Source organism: Xiphophorus maculatus, chromosome 24 (assembly GCF_002775205.1).
Source record: "Xiphophorus maculatus strain JP 163 A chromosome 24, X_maculatus-5.0-male, whole genome shotgun sequence".
Classification (NCBI taxonomy): domain Eukaryota; kingdom Metazoa; phylum Chordata; class Actinopteri; order Cyprinodontiformes; family Poeciliidae; genus Xiphophorus; species Xiphophorus maculatus.
The window spans coordinates 5,189,442-5,210,442 of record NC_036466.1 but is presented as its reverse complement, the minus strand read 5'-3'; the positions used below and the strand labels follow the sequence as shown (position 1 = coordinate 5,210,442).

The 21,001-nt window shown below is 43.9% G+C and overlaps 4 protein-coding genes across 7 annotated transcripts; 1 reads left to right on the top strand and 3 right to left on the bottom strand.

Annotated features, from left to right (window-relative positions):
* Positions 1–863: 863 nt before the first annotated feature.
* Positions 864–4,090, bottom strand: hsf2bp (heat shock transcription factor 2 binding protein). Of its 3 annotated transcripts, none has more exons than XM_023329211.1 (9): positions 4,014–4,090; positions 3,673–3,728; positions 3,442–3,577; positions 2,856–2,959; positions 2,320–2,469; positions 2,004–2,148; positions 1,807–1,924; positions 1,626–1,729; positions 864–1,545 (listed from the first exon to the last, which is right to left on the bottom strand). In XM_023329211.1, the coding sequence occupies exons 2-9, from the start codon at positions 3,718–3,720 to the stop codon at positions 1,250–1,252; spliced, it is 1,101 nt and encodes a 366-aa protein (XP_023184979.1). In that variant the 5' UTR covers positions 3,721–3,728; positions 4,014–4,090; the 3' UTR covers positions 864–1,249. The 3 variants fall into 3 exon arrangements, with proteins under 3 accessions (XP_023184979.1, XP_014327519.1, XP_023184980.1); XM_014472033.2 differs by having other exon boundaries at positions 3,673–3,755; positions 4,014–4,061; XM_023329212.1 differs by having other exon boundaries at positions 864–1,263; positions 1,348–1,545; positions 3,673–4,050.
* A 426-nt stretch (positions 4,091–4,516) lies between these two features.
* On the top strand, positions 4,517–9,079 carry LOC102235755 (ankyrin repeat domain-containing protein 10-like). Its single transcript, XM_005807830.2, has 6 exons — positions 4,517–4,794; positions 5,936–6,088; positions 6,160–6,251; positions 6,585–6,796; positions 6,875–6,934; positions 7,046–9,079. Exons 1-6 carry the CDS (start codon positions 4,597–4,599, stop codon positions 7,339–7,341), a joined length of 1,011 nt encoding a protein of 336 aa, XP_005807887.1. The 5' UTR covers positions 4,517–4,596; the 3' UTR covers positions 7,342–9,079.
* On the bottom strand, positions 6,140–13,193 carry ccdc14 (coiled-coil domain containing 14). 2 transcript variants are annotated; one of them, XM_023329890.1, is made up of 13 exons: positions 13,090–13,193; positions 12,928–12,971; positions 12,782–12,857; positions 12,529–12,601; positions 11,981–12,082; positions 11,550–11,654; positions 10,731–11,096; positions 10,579–10,648; positions 10,432–10,496; positions 10,101–10,244; positions 9,710–9,812; positions 9,098–9,569; positions 6,140–6,225 (listed from the first exon to the last, which is right to left on the bottom strand). In XM_023329890.1, exons 1-12 carry the CDS (start codon positions 13,111–13,113, stop codon positions 9,113–9,115), a joined length of 1,629 nt encoding a protein of 542 aa, XP_023185658.1. In that variant the 5' UTR covers positions 13,114–13,193; the 3' UTR covers positions 6,140–6,225; positions 9,098–9,112. The 2 variants fall into 2 exon arrangements, with proteins under 2 accessions (XP_023185658.1, XP_023185657.1); XM_023329889.1 differs by lacking the exon at positions 6,140–6,225 and adding an exon at positions 6,649–6,731.
* Positions 13,194–14,611: 1,418 nt separating this feature from the next.
* Positions 14,612–20,949, bottom strand: ddx4 (DEAD-box helicase 4). The gene is made up of 22 exons (XM_023329176.1): positions 20,649–20,949; positions 19,692–19,724; positions 19,541–19,589; positions 19,367–19,414; positions 19,231–19,281; positions 18,497–18,562; positions 18,216–18,260; positions 18,109–18,135; positions 17,982–18,035; positions 17,875–17,910; positions 17,768–17,803; positions 17,650–17,691; positions 17,428–17,570; positions 17,211–17,363; positions 16,946–17,100; positions 16,734–16,863; positions 16,502–16,668; positions 16,279–16,424; positions 15,557–15,656; positions 15,215–15,485; positions 15,047–15,148; positions 14,612–14,967 (listed from the first exon to the last, which is right to left on the bottom strand). The coding sequence occupies exons 2-22, from the start codon at positions 19,710–19,712 to the stop codon at positions 14,890–14,892; spliced, it is 1,920 nt and encodes a 639-aa protein (XP_023184944.1). The 5' UTR covers positions 19,713–19,724; positions 20,649–20,949; the 3' UTR covers positions 14,612–14,889.
* Positions 20,950–21,001: the final 52 nt, after the last annotated feature.

The window sequence follows — 21,001 nt, the reverse complement described above, 5'->3', positions numbered from 1 at the left end:
AGATTCAGCTGAACTTGGGATGACTAAGTGGTCTGTAATCAAATGTTTTTTCATGGTAAAGCAGGTAAGTACAATTCCAACATCCTTCTAACATCTGGTCCTTTCCTGGTTTGGTAAGTTTTTTGATTTATAACAAGACATCATGCAGGACACTCCTCATTCACCAGCTTCTAGAACCACCTTCTTTATTAGGAAACGCTTTCTATTAGACTTGACAAGTCCTTTCAATCATCGCAGAGGAATTTTGGTCCAGTCTTTACAAGGTTGCAACAGTTTCTGTCATTGCAGTATCGATGTAGTCCATAGTCACCACCTCAAAAGACTGCTTGGATACGATGTTTAGCGAAACATATCTCAGACCTACAGTAGTTGAGTTTCACTTTAACATGATGGTTCTTCATGTTGTGGACGATCCTACCACCATGTGGTGTAAATATTGATTGTTTTCTAATCTTTTACATTATTAGTTAGTCAGGTGGACAGCTGTAAAGCTGGCAAACCCTGATCCATGCCAGGTTGTGACTACCTGCCCAACTGTAACTACTTCAACATCAGTGGGCTGGAGCCGACATATGGAGTTGGCGAAAATGCATTTAAGTCCTGGCCTTAAGTGTTCTGCTAAAGATGACAAAAGATACTTTAACGATATGGTGTTTGTAGTTCATAAATGACAGCAGGTGTCAGAAAAAGGTGGCAATCCTAGATTTACGACTAACAAATTTGAAACTCGCTCTGCATGCAAGAAGTTGGGTTTTTTTTAAACATCTGTGTACAGTTCCTTTTAACGTCATCGGTGACCAGTTTTAACATCTCAAATATTCAAAAATCCAAAGAACAACCATTCAAAATAAATCCAGGTTAAAAACTTTCTCATCATTTCTGATGCCTAAACACCAGTTAAAATTAACATTATAACTTATATTTTTCTATGTTGTATTGGTGCAAGGATATGTAGGTGTACAATGGATGGATGAGTACTGGGATGTGTACCTCCTCCTTGCAGGTGGCTGAACAGCAGAACACCAACAGAAACACAATTCTCTGAGGAGTGTAACCATCATCTTTATGGTTAATAAACCAATTAAACATACCATGAATATTAATGAAGAACAGTTTAACAGTGTAGCAATAGAAGTATAAAATCAATCAATTCAGACCCCGTCAGGTCAGCTCAAATCTAACTGAAAGACAGCAATGGGTGACGCCAAGCAAACTGAAGATGCAGAATCCAGCGTTCACACTTCTGGGTTTATTTAACCAGACCTGGAAAACACACACGGCTTTGTAAACACACGGAGAAGAGCCAAATGTTTAACAGATTTCCATCTTTAAGGCAGGGTTGTGTACCTCGGAGGGCCTGCAGGTCCTCCAGGGTTTGCTGAGCTGTGGCCTTCAGGCTGGGCTGCAGGCTGGAGGTGAGCCGGCCAACCCGAGCCTGGAGCTCCGGATCCAGCAACGAGGAGCCGAGAAGCAGCACAACATCCTCCTCCAGCAACACGGACTGGAGGAGGCGCAGGCAGTGGAGACACACCTCCCAGTGCTCATCTGACAAGGGGCCAATCAGAGGGCAGGATTCTAAACTACAGCAGTCCATTACTACAGAATGTCAGAATGATCGACCCTACCGTCCAACAGCGTCCAGATGAGTGGAATGAGATCTTTATTCTCAATGATGAACTTCAGTCCTTTAATGCTGATGCTCACATTATACAAAGCCATCAGCATCAACCTGCAGCAGAACACCAGCCGAGTCCAGGAGTGTCCTAGTTAAGGTGGTTCTGATAACAGCTAAAGTTGGGTACCTACACTTTCAGTTTGGGGAAGACGGCAGGCCTCATCAGCTGCAGCAGCTTCATTAGCGTGTCCAGCAGGACGTGTCCTGAGCTGGACAGGAAGTCCCGCCCAGATGTTACTGCTGCTATATCTAATAGGAGGAAAAACAGTAGTTGTTTAACATTCAGTCAAACTAAATATATATATATATTCCAACATATTGGACTCACTTGTGATTGTCCCAACCAGAGCCAACACAAACTGGTGCTCCTGAGAGTTGTGGTCCCCGGGTTGAGTTTTTATCTCGTCGTCCATGGACTTGACGAAACTCTCCAGAGTCTGAGCAGCAACGGTCAGGAAGGAGGGGAGCTTTCCCTTCGCCATGGAAATGCAAAAAATGTAGAAACGGAAACATTAGATGGCAAAATCTGACATCTGAAGTAAAGTATTACATTTTAGCTGAATCTGAATGTGCAGTGTGTTATGAGACAAAGACATCAAGCAGCGGTGGTTGTCATGGGGATGACCGCACAGAGACGGACTCACATCAGTCAGCCAGATAGCCACCGTCTCCTCCCTGGACGAGCCGCTCCACAGGAGGCTGCAGGCTGCGGATCCCAGGGTGGAGCAGAAGTCGGCCTGCTGCTGCAGCTCCACTCCGCTCTGCCACAGCTGCTCACGCAACAGTAACTTCTCCTGCACACACACAGAAATACACGCAGGAACTAAAAGCACGGATGCTTGTCTTTAAAATTTTCCACATTTTGATTTTGCTTTATGTTTTTTTGGGTTGTTATGTGACGGAGCAACACAAAGGCGGAACAATAAAGTACTGCTGAAATGAAGCCAAATGCAGTTTGCCACCAGTCCAGTTGGGGGCGCAGGAGCCATATGGAAGTAGGTGAAGGAGGTTTTAGTTAGCAATGAAGTTGATGTGGAGATGAATGGAGCTAAATCCAGGACAAGCCTACATGACATACATTTGATTATTTTCCTTCTCTCTGTGACTATCCTTCAAATAAATTCCTCCCAAACCTCCCCCCACCCTTACCACCCCTGGTCTGACACGTCCCTGCTCTCACCTCTCTTTCTTTCTGACATTCAGAGTGCGCTGCCTCCAGCCGGGACTGAAGATGTGAGCAGTCCTGTCTCAGCTGATTCTGTTCCTGCTCCAGGTGTTCCTTCTCTAAACACAAAGCCACATTTACTGACCTCCTCTAAGTGACACAGTCCCAAGAAAACAAGCTCTTTCTTTCCATATGCAGTGGCTCTGATGTGACAAGCTTATGCAAATTTGGATAAGCAGCGTCAAACAACAGAGCATCTCTTGAAAAATGACAGTGTTTTCCCCTGATTTATGTTACTTCTAAGGCTTCTTCTTCTCTCAGTGGTGTTTCTACTCATGTTGGTACATAGATGACTTTGATTGTGGATACTGACTTCTCACACACTTCTTACCAAAAACCATTCATATCTGGGAAGAGGACCAGATATGAACAGAAGGCCTGATTGGTTTTGGTCTTAAGGTGTCGCCATACTTTAACTCACGTTTTGTGAAATAACAAGGTAGGGTAACACCACCTGAGCTTTCCCTTAACTTCTCTTTTTCCCAAAAGTTTTTCTTGAAGCATCATAAAGTGTGTTGGAACTTTGGTCATGGTAGCATACTTGTCTCTGCTCTCCGGGCTTTGTGAAGCATTTCAGTCAGATCACCATTCACAACTCGGGGCAGGAACTCCCTCAGCTGCATGACTTCTGTCGTTAATTTCTCCAAATCCCTCTTCCGCACTCTCACAAACGCATCCTGAAGAAAAAAGCGGAGAGAAATGCTCAGTACAAGCAACACTAAAGCAGAAAAAGTACAACCTGATTGGTCTAACTCGAGTTTTAATAGTTTACCTTAGCCTTGTGATTGTGATCCACGGATTTCCCGCCATATAAAGACATCTTCAGCTCTGGTGATTACAGAAGACAGAGTTCTCCTATATTGTTAATATTTTTTTCCAATACAATAATCAAGTCTAAATAGCCAATCTGCCCATTCACTGGGCTAACTAGATGTAGCAGTAACATTCAAGTTAGCTAGCTAACAGTTTTGTTAACCAGATAGTAAGAAATATTGAAGTGAGAAAACAGAGAAAGTACTTGAGTTAATAAGCCCGACCTCACTCATTATTTCAAAGATAATCATATAATAATAATAATATTTGCCAACATATGAAAGAAAGTGCGGCTGACACCTCAGTGACGTTCCTAATCGATTATTTGCCAGGGTTGTCCGAGCCGGACCAAATACAGCCAGAAAACTCCAGTCCGGGTCTTTGGATTCTCCGCACGTTCACAGAGGCTTATGATGCATTCAGTGTGTCTCGGATATGGAAGCTTTTTGAATTGAAATAATTTCCGTCCTTTTCCTCTTCGACGTACAAAGTAGATTTAAGTTGTAGTGTTTCTTTTCTGTTCATTACAAATATGCCTTCGAAAGTTGTGTAGGTTGCTCAACGTAAGTTGCAGCAATGCTCAAAAGTATTTTACTTCTTAAAATATATATTTTTTTAAAAATTAAAAATTGTTAAATATGCAAGACTTTTTTTGAAATTTTTTTAACTGGTGGATAGGAAACTGTTCAAATCCATAAATTAGGCATCCCCCTCTTTCAATAACGTTTATTTTGATTTTAATTCAGGTACTGGAAATCCCGAGTTTCCGGCTCCAATTGAAAGCAGCATTATCCCCTTTTTCTTTTGTGTTTCAAAATCTCCGCTGAGACCAGAAGTGACCCAGAGGAACTCTGTAATCCACGCGGCGTGAACAATTTATCTTATGTCGGTGGGAGTGGGAGCCGAGTTGTCTCGCGATGAGGGCTTTTTTAACCAGTTTCCCATCCACCGCGCGTGCCGGGATGGAGATCTTATGGCTTTGATGTCATTGTTGGAGCAGCTGTCAAACCAGGCTCATCTGACCGCTGAGGACTCCTGCTATGGATGGACTCCCATTCACTGGGCTGCTCACTATGGACAGGTAGGGTTTTGATTTGCCGAAGTTATTTTTTTCTGCATTAGAAAATATAAAAAAAAGAATGCCTCTTATTATTAGAAATATTCAGTTTAATTTCAGCCCCAGCGTCTGTAACTGTGAGTTTAACCGCGGCTGGAACAGCAACATAAGCCGTCTGTACAGACTTAAACGTGTTTGTTTTATTGAGCGTCTGCTGTGTTGGTTGCTTCTCAATAAAGTTTTGTTGTGTGAAAGAAAAAAACAAAAGCCTAAGCGGCGCCGCGCTCTCATTGGTCCCCGCTGAGCCAATCACTGCTTTGGCGCGAAGCCGAAAACCGGAAATGCTGTTTTTTTATTTCAAATACAACCGGATAAATAAGAATCTGATTTTTAAAAAAGCACTTTTATTTAATAATTCAATTTAAGACATTAGACATAATCCATTGGGTTCTCTTTGCATTTTTTAAAATGTCTATTTCTAAACTTTTTTTGGGGGGCAATAGAACAAAACATTAATAAAAACACAAACATGACGACCTTTTCACATTTACTATGCTTCCTAAATAATATATCTTACATACTTCTTCCTAACTAACGACACACTTTAATTTTAATAAATTGCTACACCTGCTTTTAACAGCAGAACATATAAAGCCATGAACACGGTCGAAAACAACCAACAGTGAAATGTGAGGATTTAAAAGTAAAAAAAAAAAAAAAAAAAAGAACCGGAAAAACTGGGGTTTGAAACAAATTCTGTAAGTGAGAAATGCTTAATTACAAGAATTTTAATTTTGTTTAGTTTTACAAAATAACATAATAAAAACTTATTTTTAATGCTTTCTCAATTTTAACTATTTCCAAACTTATTACCTATTCAGTTTTCTAAATGAAGAATTCTTCTTTGTCTTTCCTTCATCGTGACGTTCCTCTCTCCCTACTTAATTAAATGCACCAAAAATTAGTGCAAACACAAAATCCCTAACCTCTGGGTTGTCGTGTATTTACACTGTAAATGTTGCTTTGACAAGATAAAGAGGTTGAACACAACAACAGAACCTCCAGGCGTCCCACATTAAGACTAAACCTTAAACCAGGAGGTGCCGTCCAGAATGCAGCTTTTTAGGATTCCTACATGTCACTGTCTGATGCTGTGTTCGACCAGCTGGAGTGCGTGGTGCACCTGGTGCAGATGGGGTGCGAGGTGAACACAGTGACGAGCCGCTTCAACCAGACGCCGACTCACACCGCCGCGTTCGGAGGGCACCCTCACTGTGTGGTGTGGCTCACGCAGGCCGGCGCCGACATCAACAGACAGGTGCGTCTGTGGAACGCCGGTGCGGCTGTCCTGTGACCAGCCGGTGTTTGAGCCACATCCTCTGTTCTCAGGACTGCGTCGGTGAGGCTCCCATTCACAAGGCGGCTCGCTCCGGAAGCTTGGAGTGTGTTCAGGTCCTGTTGATAGCCGGAGCAGAACCACAGTGAGTAATCGGGGTCAACAGTTTCTGGAAGATCTTGGGTTAACAGGTGCGTTGTTCCAGATCTGAAGACCAACATAATGTAAACTGAAGACCAGGGCTCAGGGCATATTTGTAAATGTTTATATGTAAGCAACAAGGGGGGGAACAAGGGCAGGAAGACAGTGGTGAGGTGTGCGGTTGGAGTAACAGATTGGGTTTCATGGAAACGCTTATGCTCTGGAGACTCGATGATTCTCATTTTAAAAGAAAGTAAAGGATTAAGAAGTCTTGGAAACTGAGGCCGGAAAATGTTGGAATTCTACCGTTAATTCCCGAGTTCTCCTTCCTGTTCAGCTTAAGGAACGCCAGCGGACAGACGGCAGCTGACCTTGCCCAAGCTCACGGATTTCATGACTGCTTCTGCATCATCTCCAACGCCCAGACACAGCTGGTCCAGCTCAGTGTGCTCCGAGACTGCGCCCCCTGTGGGCAGGGACAGCACTGCAGGAAGAGGCAGCAGACCCAAAAGGAGACCCATCACATGAAGAAGGCCCGGAGAGCGGAGGGTAAGAAATGTGAAAAAAAACAACAACCATGAATATAAGAACCATTCAGTGCAGAAGTGTGTGTTGGAACTGTTGCAGTGTTGGTGCAGAGCAGCGTTGGTGACGAGGTGGAGACCATGAGCATGGAGCCGAGCTCAGGTGAGAATCGAACCAGCTCAGATCCACCAGCCAACGACGGGAGATTTCTTTTCAAACATTACACCTGAACTCTTCCGGAATTTGCTTTTGCTGTATTTTCTCCACACACAGACGCAAACACCAAAGCGTTCCTCGGCGCACATCAGCCCACCCCTCCCTCTGAGGACACACTACCAGAAGAACGACGCCACTCTCTGCCCGGTCCAGCCGAAATGTGCGGCTCGCTGCACCTGGCCGGCAGCTCTGGCTCCAACCGGCCGGAACACTGGCGGCTGACAGGAGCCGACTGCGGGGACTCGCTGCTCTACGGACACTACCACGGCTTCGGAGACACGGCCGAAGACCTGAGCGACAGCGGCTGCAGGCAGCCTCTGACCAGCACCGTCCACCTCTACCACGGCTCGTAAATGAAGCTGCCGAGACGCCGTTGGGCTCAGAGTCACAGCAGCAAGACTTCAGGAACTTTGGTGCTGAATAGAGTTCAGGAGGTCAAACACACGAGTCAGAAACTGAAACATCTTCACCGTCCTGAAGTCTTAATTGTTCTTGTTTGGTTTCCCCCAATGTTTCAGACTTAAGAATGGTCCTAAGATTCAGTTTGGTCTACTTTTAACGGACAATTTGGCAAATAAGTCTGTGGAGAGATGTGAAACACTCTAAAGAATGTCCCCATACTACGGGTCCAGTCAGGAGAATGGTACCAGAACAAACGTGATTTTCACGTTTAAAGCCACTTTGCTAACTGTACTGCACGGAACGGACACACCGTGACCCAGCCACGCTCCGAGACGCTCCATCCGAGTCAAGTTGAACCTTCTTCAAAACAAACTAAATTGGTGTCAAACATTTGTGCAGCTAGATTTTTCGCTCTGCTGCGAACATTTTTACGTTTCCAGAGGTCAGACAAGGTCAACGAGCCCCTCCAATATTTATGATATCAAACTAATTTGAAGTCAAACTGTGCTACTTTGTGCTGCTAAAAGTTTCCTCCACAAATGTTTATTTGGGTAATGTGGAGGGGGGGGCCAGTCGAACCTTTGACCTCTTAAACTTTCATCAATATCTTCAAAATAAAAGCATTTGCTTGCTTGATTTGAAGGAGGTGGGGGACCAACTTCACTCAGGGAGACGCTCTACTTGGGCCTGGAAAACTATGGAATTGGGAGTTCAGTATTTTTCAGATCTTGAAGTATGGAGAAGGAAAATGAGCATGTAAAAATATTTTTTTCCAGACATTATTCTCCTTCATGCTGTCTGTACATTGTCTCTTTTCTTCCCTGTGTCCTACTTTACTTTTTACATTATTATTCATTTTTTATCTTTTCTCTCTGTACTTGTCCATAATTTGTGCCTTCATTCCTTCAGTTTCCTCCTGATGTCCTTCAGTTCCATCGCCCTTACTTCCTTACATCTTCTCTCGTTACTTTTTTTTGTTCCTCCCCTTCTTTCCTTTGTGATTTATCCCTCTATTGGAACTTTGTCTCCACTTTTCTTTGGTTCTGTATTTAGTTGGGGTTTTTTTAGATACATTTAAGGAGCTTGGAAAATAATCTGAAGAGCTGGGAGCTCTTGGAAAGCACGGAACATCGACATGAGCAACTTGCAAGTTGCCAGGTTGGTTGCGGTAGCTCCTGTAAAACTGACGGTTCCCACCAGCCACCTCGTGTGGTGTATTCACGTTTACACCGCCGCTGCTTTTGCACTATGAGGGGTGGCCAGATGAGCCCCCCCTCTGTCCATCACCAAGAGGATCTGCTGCACTGAAACTAAACTGAAAGCCTCGATGTACCAAAGGGAACGTTTTGTACCGTGCTGCGATTCTGTCTCCAGGGACTTAATCCAAACCTATTTATGTTTTATGGAAGGGGAACCTTGTGCTAAAAGGACAAGCCATGTCAGCTGTGCTGCCACAACTGCCTTAAACCAGCAACATTGCTATTCAGAGCTAGTTTTCTATTTTGTCCTGCTCTTTCCTAATAAAACCGGTTTTACACATAGCGACATATTCTGAGTTTTTGCTGTGATTAAGAAATCTGCTCTTTCCTTGATGTAAAGCTGAGCTCAGAGGTTTTAAGAATAAAAAGGAGGAAAGATACTTTATTTGAATCCTTACATATATTAAAAAAAAAAAAAAAAAAAGGTCAAACACTGAGCTGTAGAAACCTGGAGGCCGACGGGTCACTTCCTCAGATCCAGCTGAATGGTTTTCTGCAGGTTGGCTATGCTGGCGTCCAGAGCTGCCAGGCCATCTCTGAACGCCGCCTCATCTCTGGTGTTAAAGGTCGACTCCGACTTCATGCTCCAGTTGGACCACACAGACGCCGCCTCGCACGGCGGGACGTCCTCAGAGAAGGCTAGGTTGGGGTGATGATGATGATGATCCTGGTGATGAGGTAACGTCTCAACACATTGCTCTCTTTGATTTGATCCGTCGCCTTTCGAGTTTTCTTCTCGTTCTGCAGCAACGCGCAGACTCTCGGTGTGTGTGGGCTCCCCCTGGTTAAGGGAGATCAGGAACTCCTTGATGCGGTCAGTCGATACCACTACTTGATTTTGTTGGCCAAAATACTGCTTGGTGACGGACAATGAGTTCTGGACATCCATGGGTTTTGATGAATAGTGACTCTGAAGGAGCCTGAAACAGACAGGAAGCAGCAAGATCAGATAACTTAGAGAAACATTAGATTTTAAAGGAAATATCATTACAGACTGAAGAATATTTGGTAAAGCAGAACTCCCCCAGGTGGACTCTTTAAGAACTACACCCAGGCCTACCTTCTAAGATGTTTAATTTCCTTCAGTCTTAGCTGAGCGACTGATGCTAGCTCAATCTTCTCTCGCTCGCTCTCCAGCAGCCGGTTTCTAGCCGCCTCCAACTCTGCAGACACGCACATGTTGCTTGACCAAAAGAAGTCAACTTGTTCCCTCCGTACCACTTCAGGAATTAGTAAAAACATTTTAAACCACCAGATTTAAACTAAATACTTATTTTGCAATGCAATAAAAAAAAAATCATATTTTATATTTAACAGTAGAAAAAAAAAAATTTTCCCAGCTCTCACTCTTTTCTCACACCTCACCACTGTCTCACTGCCTTTCAACACGCTTCACATTCTTCCTACCGCTGCAGGGAGTTGCTATGGATACAATCTCAGTCTGTCTGAACCTGTCTTAATGAGGGCCTTTTCTGCCTCGGTGTCCCTCAGCCGGCTCTGTGTGTCCTGCAGAGCTTTCCGTAGCTCTGTGAGGTCATCCTGGAGTTGCTGAAGGCTGGACTGGGCAGAGATGACTTCCTGTTGGAGGCTCGGTTCTGTGGGGAGAACAGGATGCTGCGGTGACAACTTCCTTCAGGCTGGGTCACATGGTGTCATGATTCAAATCGTCAAACGCCAACATCAGACACAGAGGTTGAGTAAATATGCAATTCAACTCCCAATAATTTCATCTTTCAAAAACATCTGCTGCTGTTTAGCAAAGAACAACTGGCAAAACTTCACCTTCTGAAGAAAGTAGTATCTGGCCTTTCTGTGGCTCCTCCACCTTCTCATGCCGATTCTTCACACTGAAACACACACACACAATTCAGGGCAGAGGTGTGTCTGAAGCCATGGGTGAGTAGAGCATGAAGGGAAACAATAGCGTACCTGCAGAGCTCAGGGTTCCGAGTGTCTGAAACACAGACGGTCTGCTCCAAACGGCCAAGCAGCCACTCTGCTACATTGCCAACACACACACACGTATATCAGGAGCTGAAGACATAAAGCTAAAGGAGCAGTAAGAGGTTCCATTTGGGCACCTTGTCCAGGAATCAGAGCCCGGACTTCTTCCAGCAGAGAGCGGAGCATCTCCTCCCTGCAGCAGCTCTCCCTCGGGATGCAGCCGGCTGCACCATCAGCACCTCCCACAGGACCACACTCCTCCTTCCCATCGCACACTGCAGACGCAGAGCGGGAATGGTTCCAATGGTCCCGCAGCGCTGCACTGGACCGCAGCGGAGGCGGGACGGAGGCGGACTGGCGCGCAGATGTCTGACAGCCCGCAGACAGAGACTGAACAGACTGGGTTGGTTTCTGAGGAGGATGAAGCTTCACTCCGGAGTGCGGAGCCGGAGGGGTGAAGCTGTGGGCGGCTGCTGGCTGGCGCCGTTCTGACCTCTGAGTATCTGAGGGTGGAGAGGCAAAACAAACATTAGGGGATTAGGAAGCAGAGGTATGCAGGTGTAGTTTAATAAGTAATAATAATTTTTAAAATGAATTTGATTTTGGGAATTTATGTCAAAACAAAATTTATCTCAACTTCGTAAAAATACCTTTTGTTTTATGTTTTTGGCCAAAAACTATAAAACATTAATATTTACATTAACTTTATTTGATCAGGGGGGAAAAATGGACGATTCAGGAACCCGGTCCTGCCATTAAAATTTAATTACTTCCTTAAATCAGAATGTTTGAAATCCATCCCTCTGTGTGAATCTAGAAATTATATGGAGTTTCATATTTTTTACATTGAACCACTGGAATAAATATACGTGCGGATGATGTTTAAACCCCGACAATTCTGCAGCCAACTTGGATTCAGTGAGCTACGCTGGACCTGTAAGGACTTCAACACTCACCAGCTGATTTTATGGCCGGTTTCCTTTCGCTCGCCTTCCCCTGGGAGGTGGATCCTCTTGATTTGACTGTGCCACCCTTTACAATTCTTAACAGAGTTGGAGTGGCTTCCACACAAAAAGAGAGAAAGAGAGAGAGAACACAGCTAAGTACAGGAAAAAGAACCTATTCCAAAATGCAGAAGATGGTAGGGACTTGCAGCTTTCATAAAAGCTGTTTCTCCAGGGTTCTGACTCAGTGGGTCTAAATACAGAAGCATGCCACACTTTTCAGATTTTTCCTACGTAACAAAATGTTGGTATTTCTGTTTCTACTAGGTTTATCCTAGTAGAAACCTAAACTCTCAACAAAAAAACAACCACGCATGTTGGAGGGCACCGTTTCATTCAAACTGGGTTAAAATCAGAAACTGGACTCTAAACACACCAAGTACCTGCCTTCGCTGGGAATTTCTTTCCAGGCTTTTTCCCTTGGAAACTGGAGGATCTTGGCTTGCTCGTTTCTTTCTTCGGGGTTCTCTGAAGACCTGCTGATGCTTGAACACACAACACAGCATTTTGGATATATTTTCTTAGATTATTCTGCAGGAGGATCCTTCGACGGAAAGCTGTGAAAGGATTTCACTGAAAACACGTTAGAAACCTAATTAACAGACTGACTGCTATAAAAAAGGGGCTGATATTACAATTTATGTCTTCTTCTGTTGACCTTTAATGAAAGCATCAACATTGTCCATAAACACGGCTTCGGACGCAGGAGAATGGCGGGGGAAAAAAGCAGCTTTGTGAGTCTAAATGAATACAATTCTGCACAGAAAAGTGAGCCAAAAAGAATGATGGCTTCTTCCTGTCTGAGCGGCCCTTCAGTCCACGTCAGGAAACGCCACAGATCTGAGGCCATGCAGTTCTTCAACTCAAACAGCCACAAACCTAAGATAAATGTCACAGTTTTGAGTCCAGGTATGAAGGAAAGCCACCTGACCTGCTTCATCTGCCACAAGAATGCCACTGAGCAAGGCAGCACACTTGTCCAGGCCCCTGTGTAGAGTGGTGACCTGAGGGCAGAACAAAGACTTACTAATCAATCAAGAGGCTATTCCAAATTAATTATTTTCATTCTGGTCAGGGCTTCATGGTGCTTAGAGAATGGGTTTTATAGACTCTAACAGAATGAAATCTGGGCATAACTGTCATTGTTATGGGCCTGGAGACTAAAATCCCTGGATGATTCTTACCTGGTCCTCTGAGTCTGTGGAGTAGAGAGAGTAGTCAGGCTGAGGTTGGAGTGGAGGTCCTCCATCAGGAGGCGCTCTGATCTCACAAAACAAAGACAGCATAACAAAATATTCTTTTAAAATCTATTCTGAACTTTCAAACTCACCGACTCACTGTAACTTTTCCTGTCAGTCTTCCCGATGTCACCACCTGGCGGTTATAAAGAGAAAAAACACACCTAGGTCAGATATAAGCCCGTCTTTATCCGATGTTTCAGACTAACAGCTCATATAGTGATTAAACCCCTTCGGCTATCCGGAAGTCATACTTTGTCTCGCGTTTTTCCACTCATGGTTTCCCCACAGTCCGTCTCTAAAGGCAGCAGATGGACCTAGACGTGGACATGTCTCTAAGCTAGCCAGATGGGAAAGAACTTTCAAACAAATCACTTCCGCTGGAAGCGCGACCTCTAACTGACCAATGGCGTTATGCTGCGTTGAGGCTTTACTCGGAAATTTAGAATTCCAGGTCGGAAAAATGAATTGAAGATGAAATTCCGACTCGGAAAGTCGGAGGTTCTTCAACTCTAATTTTAAAACCCAATACGACGCTCAAGTCGAGAAACGTCTGTATATAATGCATGGAATGCCGCACTTATAACTAAGAATGCTTCTTAGGTGCCGCGAACGCATCATTGTAAATGACTCCGCCCACACCACAATAGATCTTGAAGGGATTTTTGTGTTATTCATCCCAGGTCGACAGGGTGGGTCTGTTTAGGAGACAGAAGGCAAACACGATGACACTGAAATAGTCTGGAGACCAAGCAACTGTGTAATAGAACAGCATACAAGAGCCATTATAGATAGAAAAATTGATAAAATTTCCACCAAAAAAAAAAACAGCAGAAATCTTGAGATTAATCTCAATGTTTTCTAGCAAAAACCTCGGAAATGTCTGAACTCGAAAACTCGGAACATTTTTTTAACTTTTGAAACTCAGAAATAATCCTGGTTTAAAAAAAAAAAAAAAAAAATGTTTATTCTCAAAATTATAGCTTTTTGGTGGAAATTTGCCAAATTTATTTCTGTCTATAACAGCTCTAACACTCTGTAGTAGTTTGAAGACTTCAATTGTAAATAAAAGAAAGACTAATTTCTTAATTGAGGTCTGAAGATATGGAATCTACAAATACCTCAGTGGCACAGCCACAGCTTTGGGGACCGCTGTGGAGTCTTCAAAATATGAAGATTAGAGAACCCTCAGCATCCTCTTCACAAGACTGTTTTAACAGTTCTTCAGTCAGATGCTTCTTCAGATCGCTGAAATACAGACTGCTGCAGGGCATCCTTCAGCATCGACTCTTTAAACAAACTTGTATGAGTCGAATACCTTTTGGTATTAATAAAGTCTTATTGAATTGATGGAATATAGTCTGGAAACATTCCAAAGTTACCCAACTCTGGAAAGTTCTACACATATAAGGAACCCAGAAAAAGGAATAAATGGGTTAACAAAGTCATTCTTTTTTTGTTTTTGTTTCAAACAACGTTTTTCCTTTAAAGTAATTTTATTGGAGTTCATTTAAACATGCATTCTTCAGGGAGTCGTTTACATTCTGTGCTGCTGACCATGAGGATGAGCTCCACTCTTACTGCTCGTTTGTCCCTGCATCACCTGGACCTCTGCTGATCACGTCACTTTGGATCTCCACACTGACTACATTACTGAACTGTTGCTTTGAACATTGATTGATGGGAAAACTGAGTGTGGCAGAGCAGCTGTACTGCAACTGGAAAGCTGAGCTTTTACCTCTAACTTGCCTCGTGTGTTTGACTTTCAGTAATAGGAAAAATTCAGGCTGCTCACTATTTATTGCTCATTTCAGGAGTGCCAATGCTCAAAAGAAATAAAAACACTAAGTTTGATCAGCAGACTGACCGTTTTAATTTATCGAAAATTGAAATCAAAACTGCACAATATCACCAAGTAAAAAAAAAGCTGCATGCAAGCCCGGGGTTCTACATTCAACATTCACAAGCTGAGCTTCCCCAGGATTCATTTAACAAACACTGAAACAACAAGTGAACCAAAGAACCAAATCAACAGTCTGGGATCTGGAGAAGCGTCACTCCCATTCCTCGTCATCAGCTGCAGCCTGAGCTGCAGCCTGGCTCTTCCCGCTGCTCTCCTGGAAGGAGCCCGTCTGCAGACACACAACACAGCAAACGTGTTAGAAGAGCAGAAAATCAGACATGGCTCAGAGTCAGAGTGGAAGTAATTACCTTTCTGGAATCCGTGGAGCCGAATGTTTTCCTGGGGTTGAAGCCGGCGCCGTGGCTGCTGAAGGCAGACTCCTCCAACCATGGCGGCACTTCCTGCTGCGCCTGTCAGGAGAGAAAAACACAGGCTGTTATCACAAGCTGAGAGCCAATCAGAGCTCAGAGTCTCACCTTGGACAGAACCGTGACCAGGGAGCGGGCCAACCCCCCGTCAACCTCTGGGTCAAAGAATGACACGGCTCTCCCAACGTTCCCACAGCGCCCAGTTCTCCCAATACGATGGACGTATTCGTCGATGTCCTTTGGGAGGTCAAAGTTCACCACATGCTGAACATCTGGAATGTCCAGACCACGGGCAGCTACGGAGGTGGCCACCAGAACAGGACATTTCCCAGAGCGGAAATCTGTCAGAGCCAGCTCCCGTTCCCTCTGCTCTCGGTCACTACCAGACACACACAGTTACCGTGGGCAACAAAAACAACAACAACAGGAGGAGATGGAGGAGTGAGGTACCCATGGATGCTGGTGGTTGGAACTTTCTCCTGGCACAGGAACACAGCGATGAAGTCTGCTTGTCTCTTGGTCTCCACAAACACCATGGTACGCTCCGTTCCTGCACACAGAGGTCAAAGGTCATCAACCCTCAGCCTCTCACTGGTGTAGCAGCATCTCATTATCTGCTCCACCAGTTGACACAGTAAGTGATCATGTTTAATTCTTCATTATGTGCTCCGCCCATTTTGTTCCATGGGCACAAAAATTATATAGCAACTTCAATCATTCTCTTAAATATCTCCAGATATTCATGGATTAATAGTTGTTTTTAACAAATACCAATATGATCTTCAGTCTTCACTATAAATAATAATATTTCAGAATTTGTATCATCATTAACTGCCAGGATTAGCAGCTAAAATCAGCTCCTTTATTGGAAAACCACAACATGAAGAGTTTTTAGTTTCAGGGCCAAAAGGGGAAAAATTCTGATCAATTTTTACATTTTATTCAAAGTTAATAAACAGTTGGTTTAAACACTTGATTCAGGTGTTGGACATGGGGCACAGCTAAAGATGCTGCAAAAAGCATTTTTAAGATTTGGAGAGAGAAAAGATTTTATGTAATTTTTTCCCCAATTTATGTAAATGGACAACTTGGCCAAATTTTGCCTAATTTGCATAAACAGTTAAAGTCCTGCACAGATAGAAAGTAAACAGAGTTCCCAGCCACCAGTGTACCTGTGGTTTTGAGGATATCAAGCAGCTGCTCTCTCTTGGAGAACTTGGTGACTTGTACAAACTTCTGTTCCACGTCGCTGCAGGCTCCGCCCACAATGCCCACAGCCAGGAACAGATAATCCAGCTTTAGGAAGTCGCCAGCCATCCTGTTTAAGGAGCAGAACCATGAATGAGGCGGGGCCATGAAGGTGAAGCTGGAAGACTATGTGTTCAGCAGACCGACCTCTGGATGTCTTCAGGGTAGGTGGCGCTAAACATTAGAGTCTGACGATTCTCCTTGGACGGCATCCCAGGGGAGCCAACCAGGCGCCGCATGTCTGGCTCAAAGCCCATGTCCAACATCCGGTCGGCCTCGTCCAGCACCAGGTACCGCACCTTACTCAGTCCCACCTGGCACACACCCACTTAGTTCCTCTCTGCTTTACCCAGAGGAGTAGAAGTGTTCCTGTCCTCACCTTTCCTCTCCCAATCATGTCCAGCAGACGTCCAGGAGTTCCACACACCACGTTACATCCTTTCAGGATTTCCCTGATCTGGTGTCCAGTGCTGACTCCTCCATAGACCACAACAGGTCGGACACACGTCCTGAAACACCAGGAGGAAGAGTTCAGCTCCTGCCTGGTCCTCCAGCCAGCCAGGCTGGCAGGTTTCTAACCCTCACACCTACCCATAAGCAAACTTCCTAGCCTCCAGGTAGATCTGGTTGATGAGTTCTCTGGTTGGAGCGACTATGACGGCTTCGGGTTCTTGTGTCTCACTGAAGCGACTGGCCGCCACGCCGTCCGTCATGAGCTGCTGCAGGATGGGCAGCAGGAAAGCAGCCTACAGGACAGGAAGGAACGCTTAGTTTAAGATTTTACACACTGGTTGGATCATATCCAAAAGTACAACATTTTTATTATTCAACAGAATTCCTATCTTTAAGATCTCACCGTCTTCCCAGAGCCGGTCTGTGCGCAGGCCATGAGGTCTCTGCCTGCAGAGATGATGGGGATGCCATGCTTCTGCACCGGGGTCGGCTTCACGTAGCCAGACTTACTGATGTTTTTCCTCAGGGACTCACACAGGGCCGCCTCGTCAAAGGTCTGAGGGACGGACGGAGTCAGTGTGGCTGCAGTCCTCCATCAGACACACAGCTGAGGGACTCACCATGATGGCCCTGGGGGGGTTGGTGCCGCTGATGTCCACCAAGATGTCGTCGTACTTGTCAAAGTTGATTCCACTCTTATAATGGGAGAAGATGGAGTCTTCGTCTTCAGGGAGCGTTGGAGGAACGTATGTGACTCTCGGTTCTGCGGGTCAGAACAGAGACACCAGGTTCTAGGCGGCAGAACATGCTGTGTTTATCTAAGAGCCCAGACGATCACTTACTGTCACTATCAGGGTCGTCCTTGACTGAACCTTTGTCTTCTCCTGCAGCACACAGAACAGCCATTACAGATTCACACTCACACACATCAGTTCATTCTCTCGTCCTGCAGCCTCAAACCTGGATTGAAGGTCTCTTCGTCTTTTCCACGGTAACCTGCAACGACAGACACAGTGAGCTCTTGCTGACAGAAAACTCCTCTCAAGACAAAGGTCTGGGCGGCCAACCTCCACCAAATCCTCCTCTTCCTCCCTGCTCAGCATCTTCAACACACAAGCAGTGATTAGTCAACAGCAACACCTGTGTGTGCAGAAAACTGTGCATCTACTGGTACCTTGTCTGAATCCTCCTCTTCCTCCCCGACCTCCTCTTCCTCGCCCTCTGAACCCTACCAATCAGAACATTCAGCCAATCAGGAGCTCTTAGAGCAGCAGAAGGAAAACCTTCATGGTCATTCCTACCATTCTCATGAGCTCCATCACCATCCTCTGCAAATCAGAGACCAAAAGTCTTAGAGGCTGATCAACTCCCAGGAAACAAAACCAAAATAAAGATTTACAAACATTACCAGAGAGACTGTCTGAGTTCATCCTGTTGAATCCTCGGCCACGCCCTGATAATAGGACAGGTAAAGTCAACAGAGCAGCTCAAAGTCAGCCAAGGCTTTTCTTGTAGATAGCTGGAGAATAATATACTTAAAATACTTGTGTAGCTGAATCTTTATCTGACTGTCCTGGAGTTAGATTGAATATTAATGGAACTGGTCTGCTGTGATCTAGTGCCAAACATAAACAGATTTCTTTTTTCCTCATGTGGACAAAGGAAGGTCTAGTCTGGTTCAAGTCTCACCTCGACCTCCTCTCCCACTGAAACCATGTCTTTCCCCGTCTTCGTTAGATTCCCTGCTGTCTCCGTCTGCGGCAACAACAAACCTGAAGATTTAGAACACTAGAGAGTTCAACAATCACTTCTACCCAGACTGACCCCTGATACTGCAGCAGGTCGTTTAAAAATGCAGCAGAACCTTTCATATGGATACAAGAACCTTGCTTGGAGCAGATGTTTTCAACATCTTGGTTGGTTGAGGAAAAAAAAAATCTAGATGGCCACCACAGTCATAAAAGAAAACTTATTTTTGCACTAAATTTGACAATATTTATCACAATGGAATAAAACATTCCATTGTGATAAATGCTGTTAAGGCATACATAGGTGGGCCCATATGAATCATATTTACTGACATGTTTTTATTTCTTAAGATGGTTGTCATGAAAAACTAATTTTTGCACTAAAGTTTTAAATTAGATAGAGATGAATGTGTCTGCTTGTGATATAGAAGTCCTACATAGTCTGGATCTAGGGATTCTCTTTTCTGGAGAAAAGAGTTCAAAATGGTCACCATATGACCTCATAAACTCTTAGGCTTGTATCCAAACAAGAAAATTTTCTTACAAAAATATGCTGCACTATAAAGACAGACAACCACCTGTCTCCCCCTGCACTGGACTTCACCAGTATTGAAAATGGATGGATCACTGTATCAAATTTTCTGTTGAAAACCATTAAACTGAATTAACGGGAACCTGCGCTGGAGTTCCAAAATCCTCCTCTGCCTCTCCCTTTGCCCCCTCGACCTAGAGAAAAACATCAACTCAGTCTCTGTGACTTTAAACTCTGTGATGGAAAAAAGATCAGAAAGTGCTTACGGCACTTCCTTACCTCGTCCAAATTCACCATGTTCACTTTTCCATGAGTCTCTTCCTGCCGCTTAAGACAAAAAAACAGTTTAAAGATTAGTTGTTGTTTCTTTTAACTTAGCTACATCCTCCATTTAAATATGACGCAATAAAATGTAGTTAATGAAAAACCAGCAGGAGACATTTGAAACTTTACCATCATTAGAGGAATAGCTGGCTGCTGTAAATGTAGTTGCTTTATTTTCCTGTAAAAAAAAAAAAAAAGAAATAAAGAGTTAAATCGCATGCTGACAGTTGGAAAACACTAGCAACGAACTTATTGGTCAATTAGGAGAGAAGTAGCTCACCTCTTCTTCCCACTCGTCCATATTTATGGAGATCTTTTTAAAAAAGAAAAAAATTACAATTTAATTTTTTTCCCCTCTCCATGACTTCAGGATTTTAATGTATTACCAGTAACTTAACAGAATCATGGTTTAAAAATCTTTAACCCCTTTAGGAAGCAGATTATTTGTACTAGATGTTGGAAGGCAAACCACAATATAGAAATATGTCTACAGCTAGAACTTTCTCTTGCATCCCTTAAAAAAGGTACAATAAACTACGGGAATGCCCAACTCAATGGAAATAAATATTTTTTTCCAACACTCTTCGGTATAATTCACATGAAAGCACAATTGAAAACGTATAAAATTTAATTCCATACTTTCCCAGACGGTGTTAAAAACCCTGGCTCAATAGCCCGTTAACATTTGAACGCTAACTTCGACGTCAATGCCTCGAAAACCCGGCAAACACCGCGATAACTGCTACTAAGCTAATGTTTCAACGACGGGCTGGTTATGAATAATTGAGAAATGAAGCCTACAATGCGGTCTCCCGCTAATTATGTCACTCTAACACAACTGCAGCACATGTCAGTGTCGTCCTTATGCGAAGCCACGACCGCCATGTTGCTCCAAACTTCAAGGCAGCAGCTTGGCGCTGGTGCTCCGCCGCCATATTTGTTACAGCTTCCACATGTTCCCAGACACGAAAACTCGCTGAAGCCCGTTTCTAGCCAAGCATATTAAATTTTGACGCAATTTTGTCATAATAATCAGCAATATAGAAACGATTAACATTTCAAGTTATATCGGCGTGATAATAACATTGCACTTTCAACAGAGCTCTTTATAAAAATGAGTTAACTTTAACCTAAAAGATTAAATAGACTCAAACGTTATTTTATTTCATTGTTTTAATCTTTCTTCGTAGGAAGTGGGAATAAAAAGCAGTAAAAACAATAAACTAGCTAACGTTACCTTTAGCTTCTCGGGTGGAAATCTGTTCTTGTGACTGTCTCCGTCTGCTGTCCAATCACGTTTGCGACGTAGAGCTCACGAGCCAGGGTAGATGACACGGGTGGTTGCCAGGCCCGCTTTTTTCCCGCTTTACTGGAGCATGTTGAGAATACGCTAAAACAACCTTCTTTTACGTAATTATTCCGTTTTCATTTATCATGCTAGCTTATTTCAATCGCTTGAGCAAAAACAGTCAAATGCGGAAATTATATTATGAGTTTCTACATCAAAGAGAATAAATGTGAAAAATAATTAAAGCAGCTTTGCAGACATTTGAATGCGAATGTTTTCTTGGGACATGCTGATTTTCATTT

Excerpts from the sequence above, each read along its gene's own strand:
- hsf2bp (XM_023329211.1), bottom strand. The coding sequence starts at position 3,720 with ATGTCTTTATATGGCGGGAAATCCGTGGATCACAATCACAAGGCTAAG. Across the intron at positions 2,960-3,441 it reads AGCCCGGAGAGCAGAGACAA|AGAAGGAACACCTGGAGCAG; the intron begins GTATGCTACCAT and ends CTTTGTGTTTAG. Across the intron at positions 2,149-2,319 it reads TGGCTATCTGGCTGACTGAT|GGAAAGCTCCCCTCCTTCCT; the intron begins GTGAGTCCGTCT and ends TCCATGGCGAAG.
- ccdc14 (XM_023329890.1), bottom strand. The coding sequence starts at position 13,113 with ATGAGTGGAAAAACGCGAGACAAA. Across the intron at positions 10,649-10,730 it reads GGCTCTGATTCCTGGACAAG|CAGAGTGGCTGCTTGGCCGT; the intron begins GTGCCCAAATGG and ends TTGGCAATGTAG. Across the intron at positions 9,813-10,100 it reads AAAGGCCCTCATTAAGACAG|AGTTGGAGGCGGCTAGAAAC; the intron begins GTTCAGACAGAC and ends GCGTGTCTGCAG.
- LOC102235755 (XM_005807830.2), top strand. The coding sequence starts at position 4,597 with ATGTCGGTGGGAGTGGGAGCCGAGTTGTCTCGCGATGAGGGCTTTTTT. Across the intron at positions 6,089-6,159 it reads GCGCCGACATCAACAGACAG|GACTGCGTCGGTGAGGCTCC; the intron begins GTGCGTCTGTGG and ends CTCTGTTCTCAG. Across the intron at positions 6,797-6,874 it reads GAAGGCCCGGAGAGCGGAGG|TGTTGGTGCAGAGCAGCGTT; the intron begins GTAAGAAATGTG and ends GAACTGTTGCAG.
- ddx4 (XM_023329176.1), bottom strand. The coding sequence starts at position 19,712 with ATGGACGAGTGGGAAGAAGAG. Across the intron at positions 15,657-16,278 it reads TGATATCCTCAAAACCACAG|GAACGGAGCGTACCATGGTG; the intron begins GTACACTGGTGG and ends CTCTGTGTGCAG. Across the intron at positions 15,149-15,214 it reads TGGTCACGGTTCTGTCCAAG|GCGCAGCAGGAAGTGCCGCC; the intron begins GTGAGACTCTGA and ends CTCTCCTGACAG.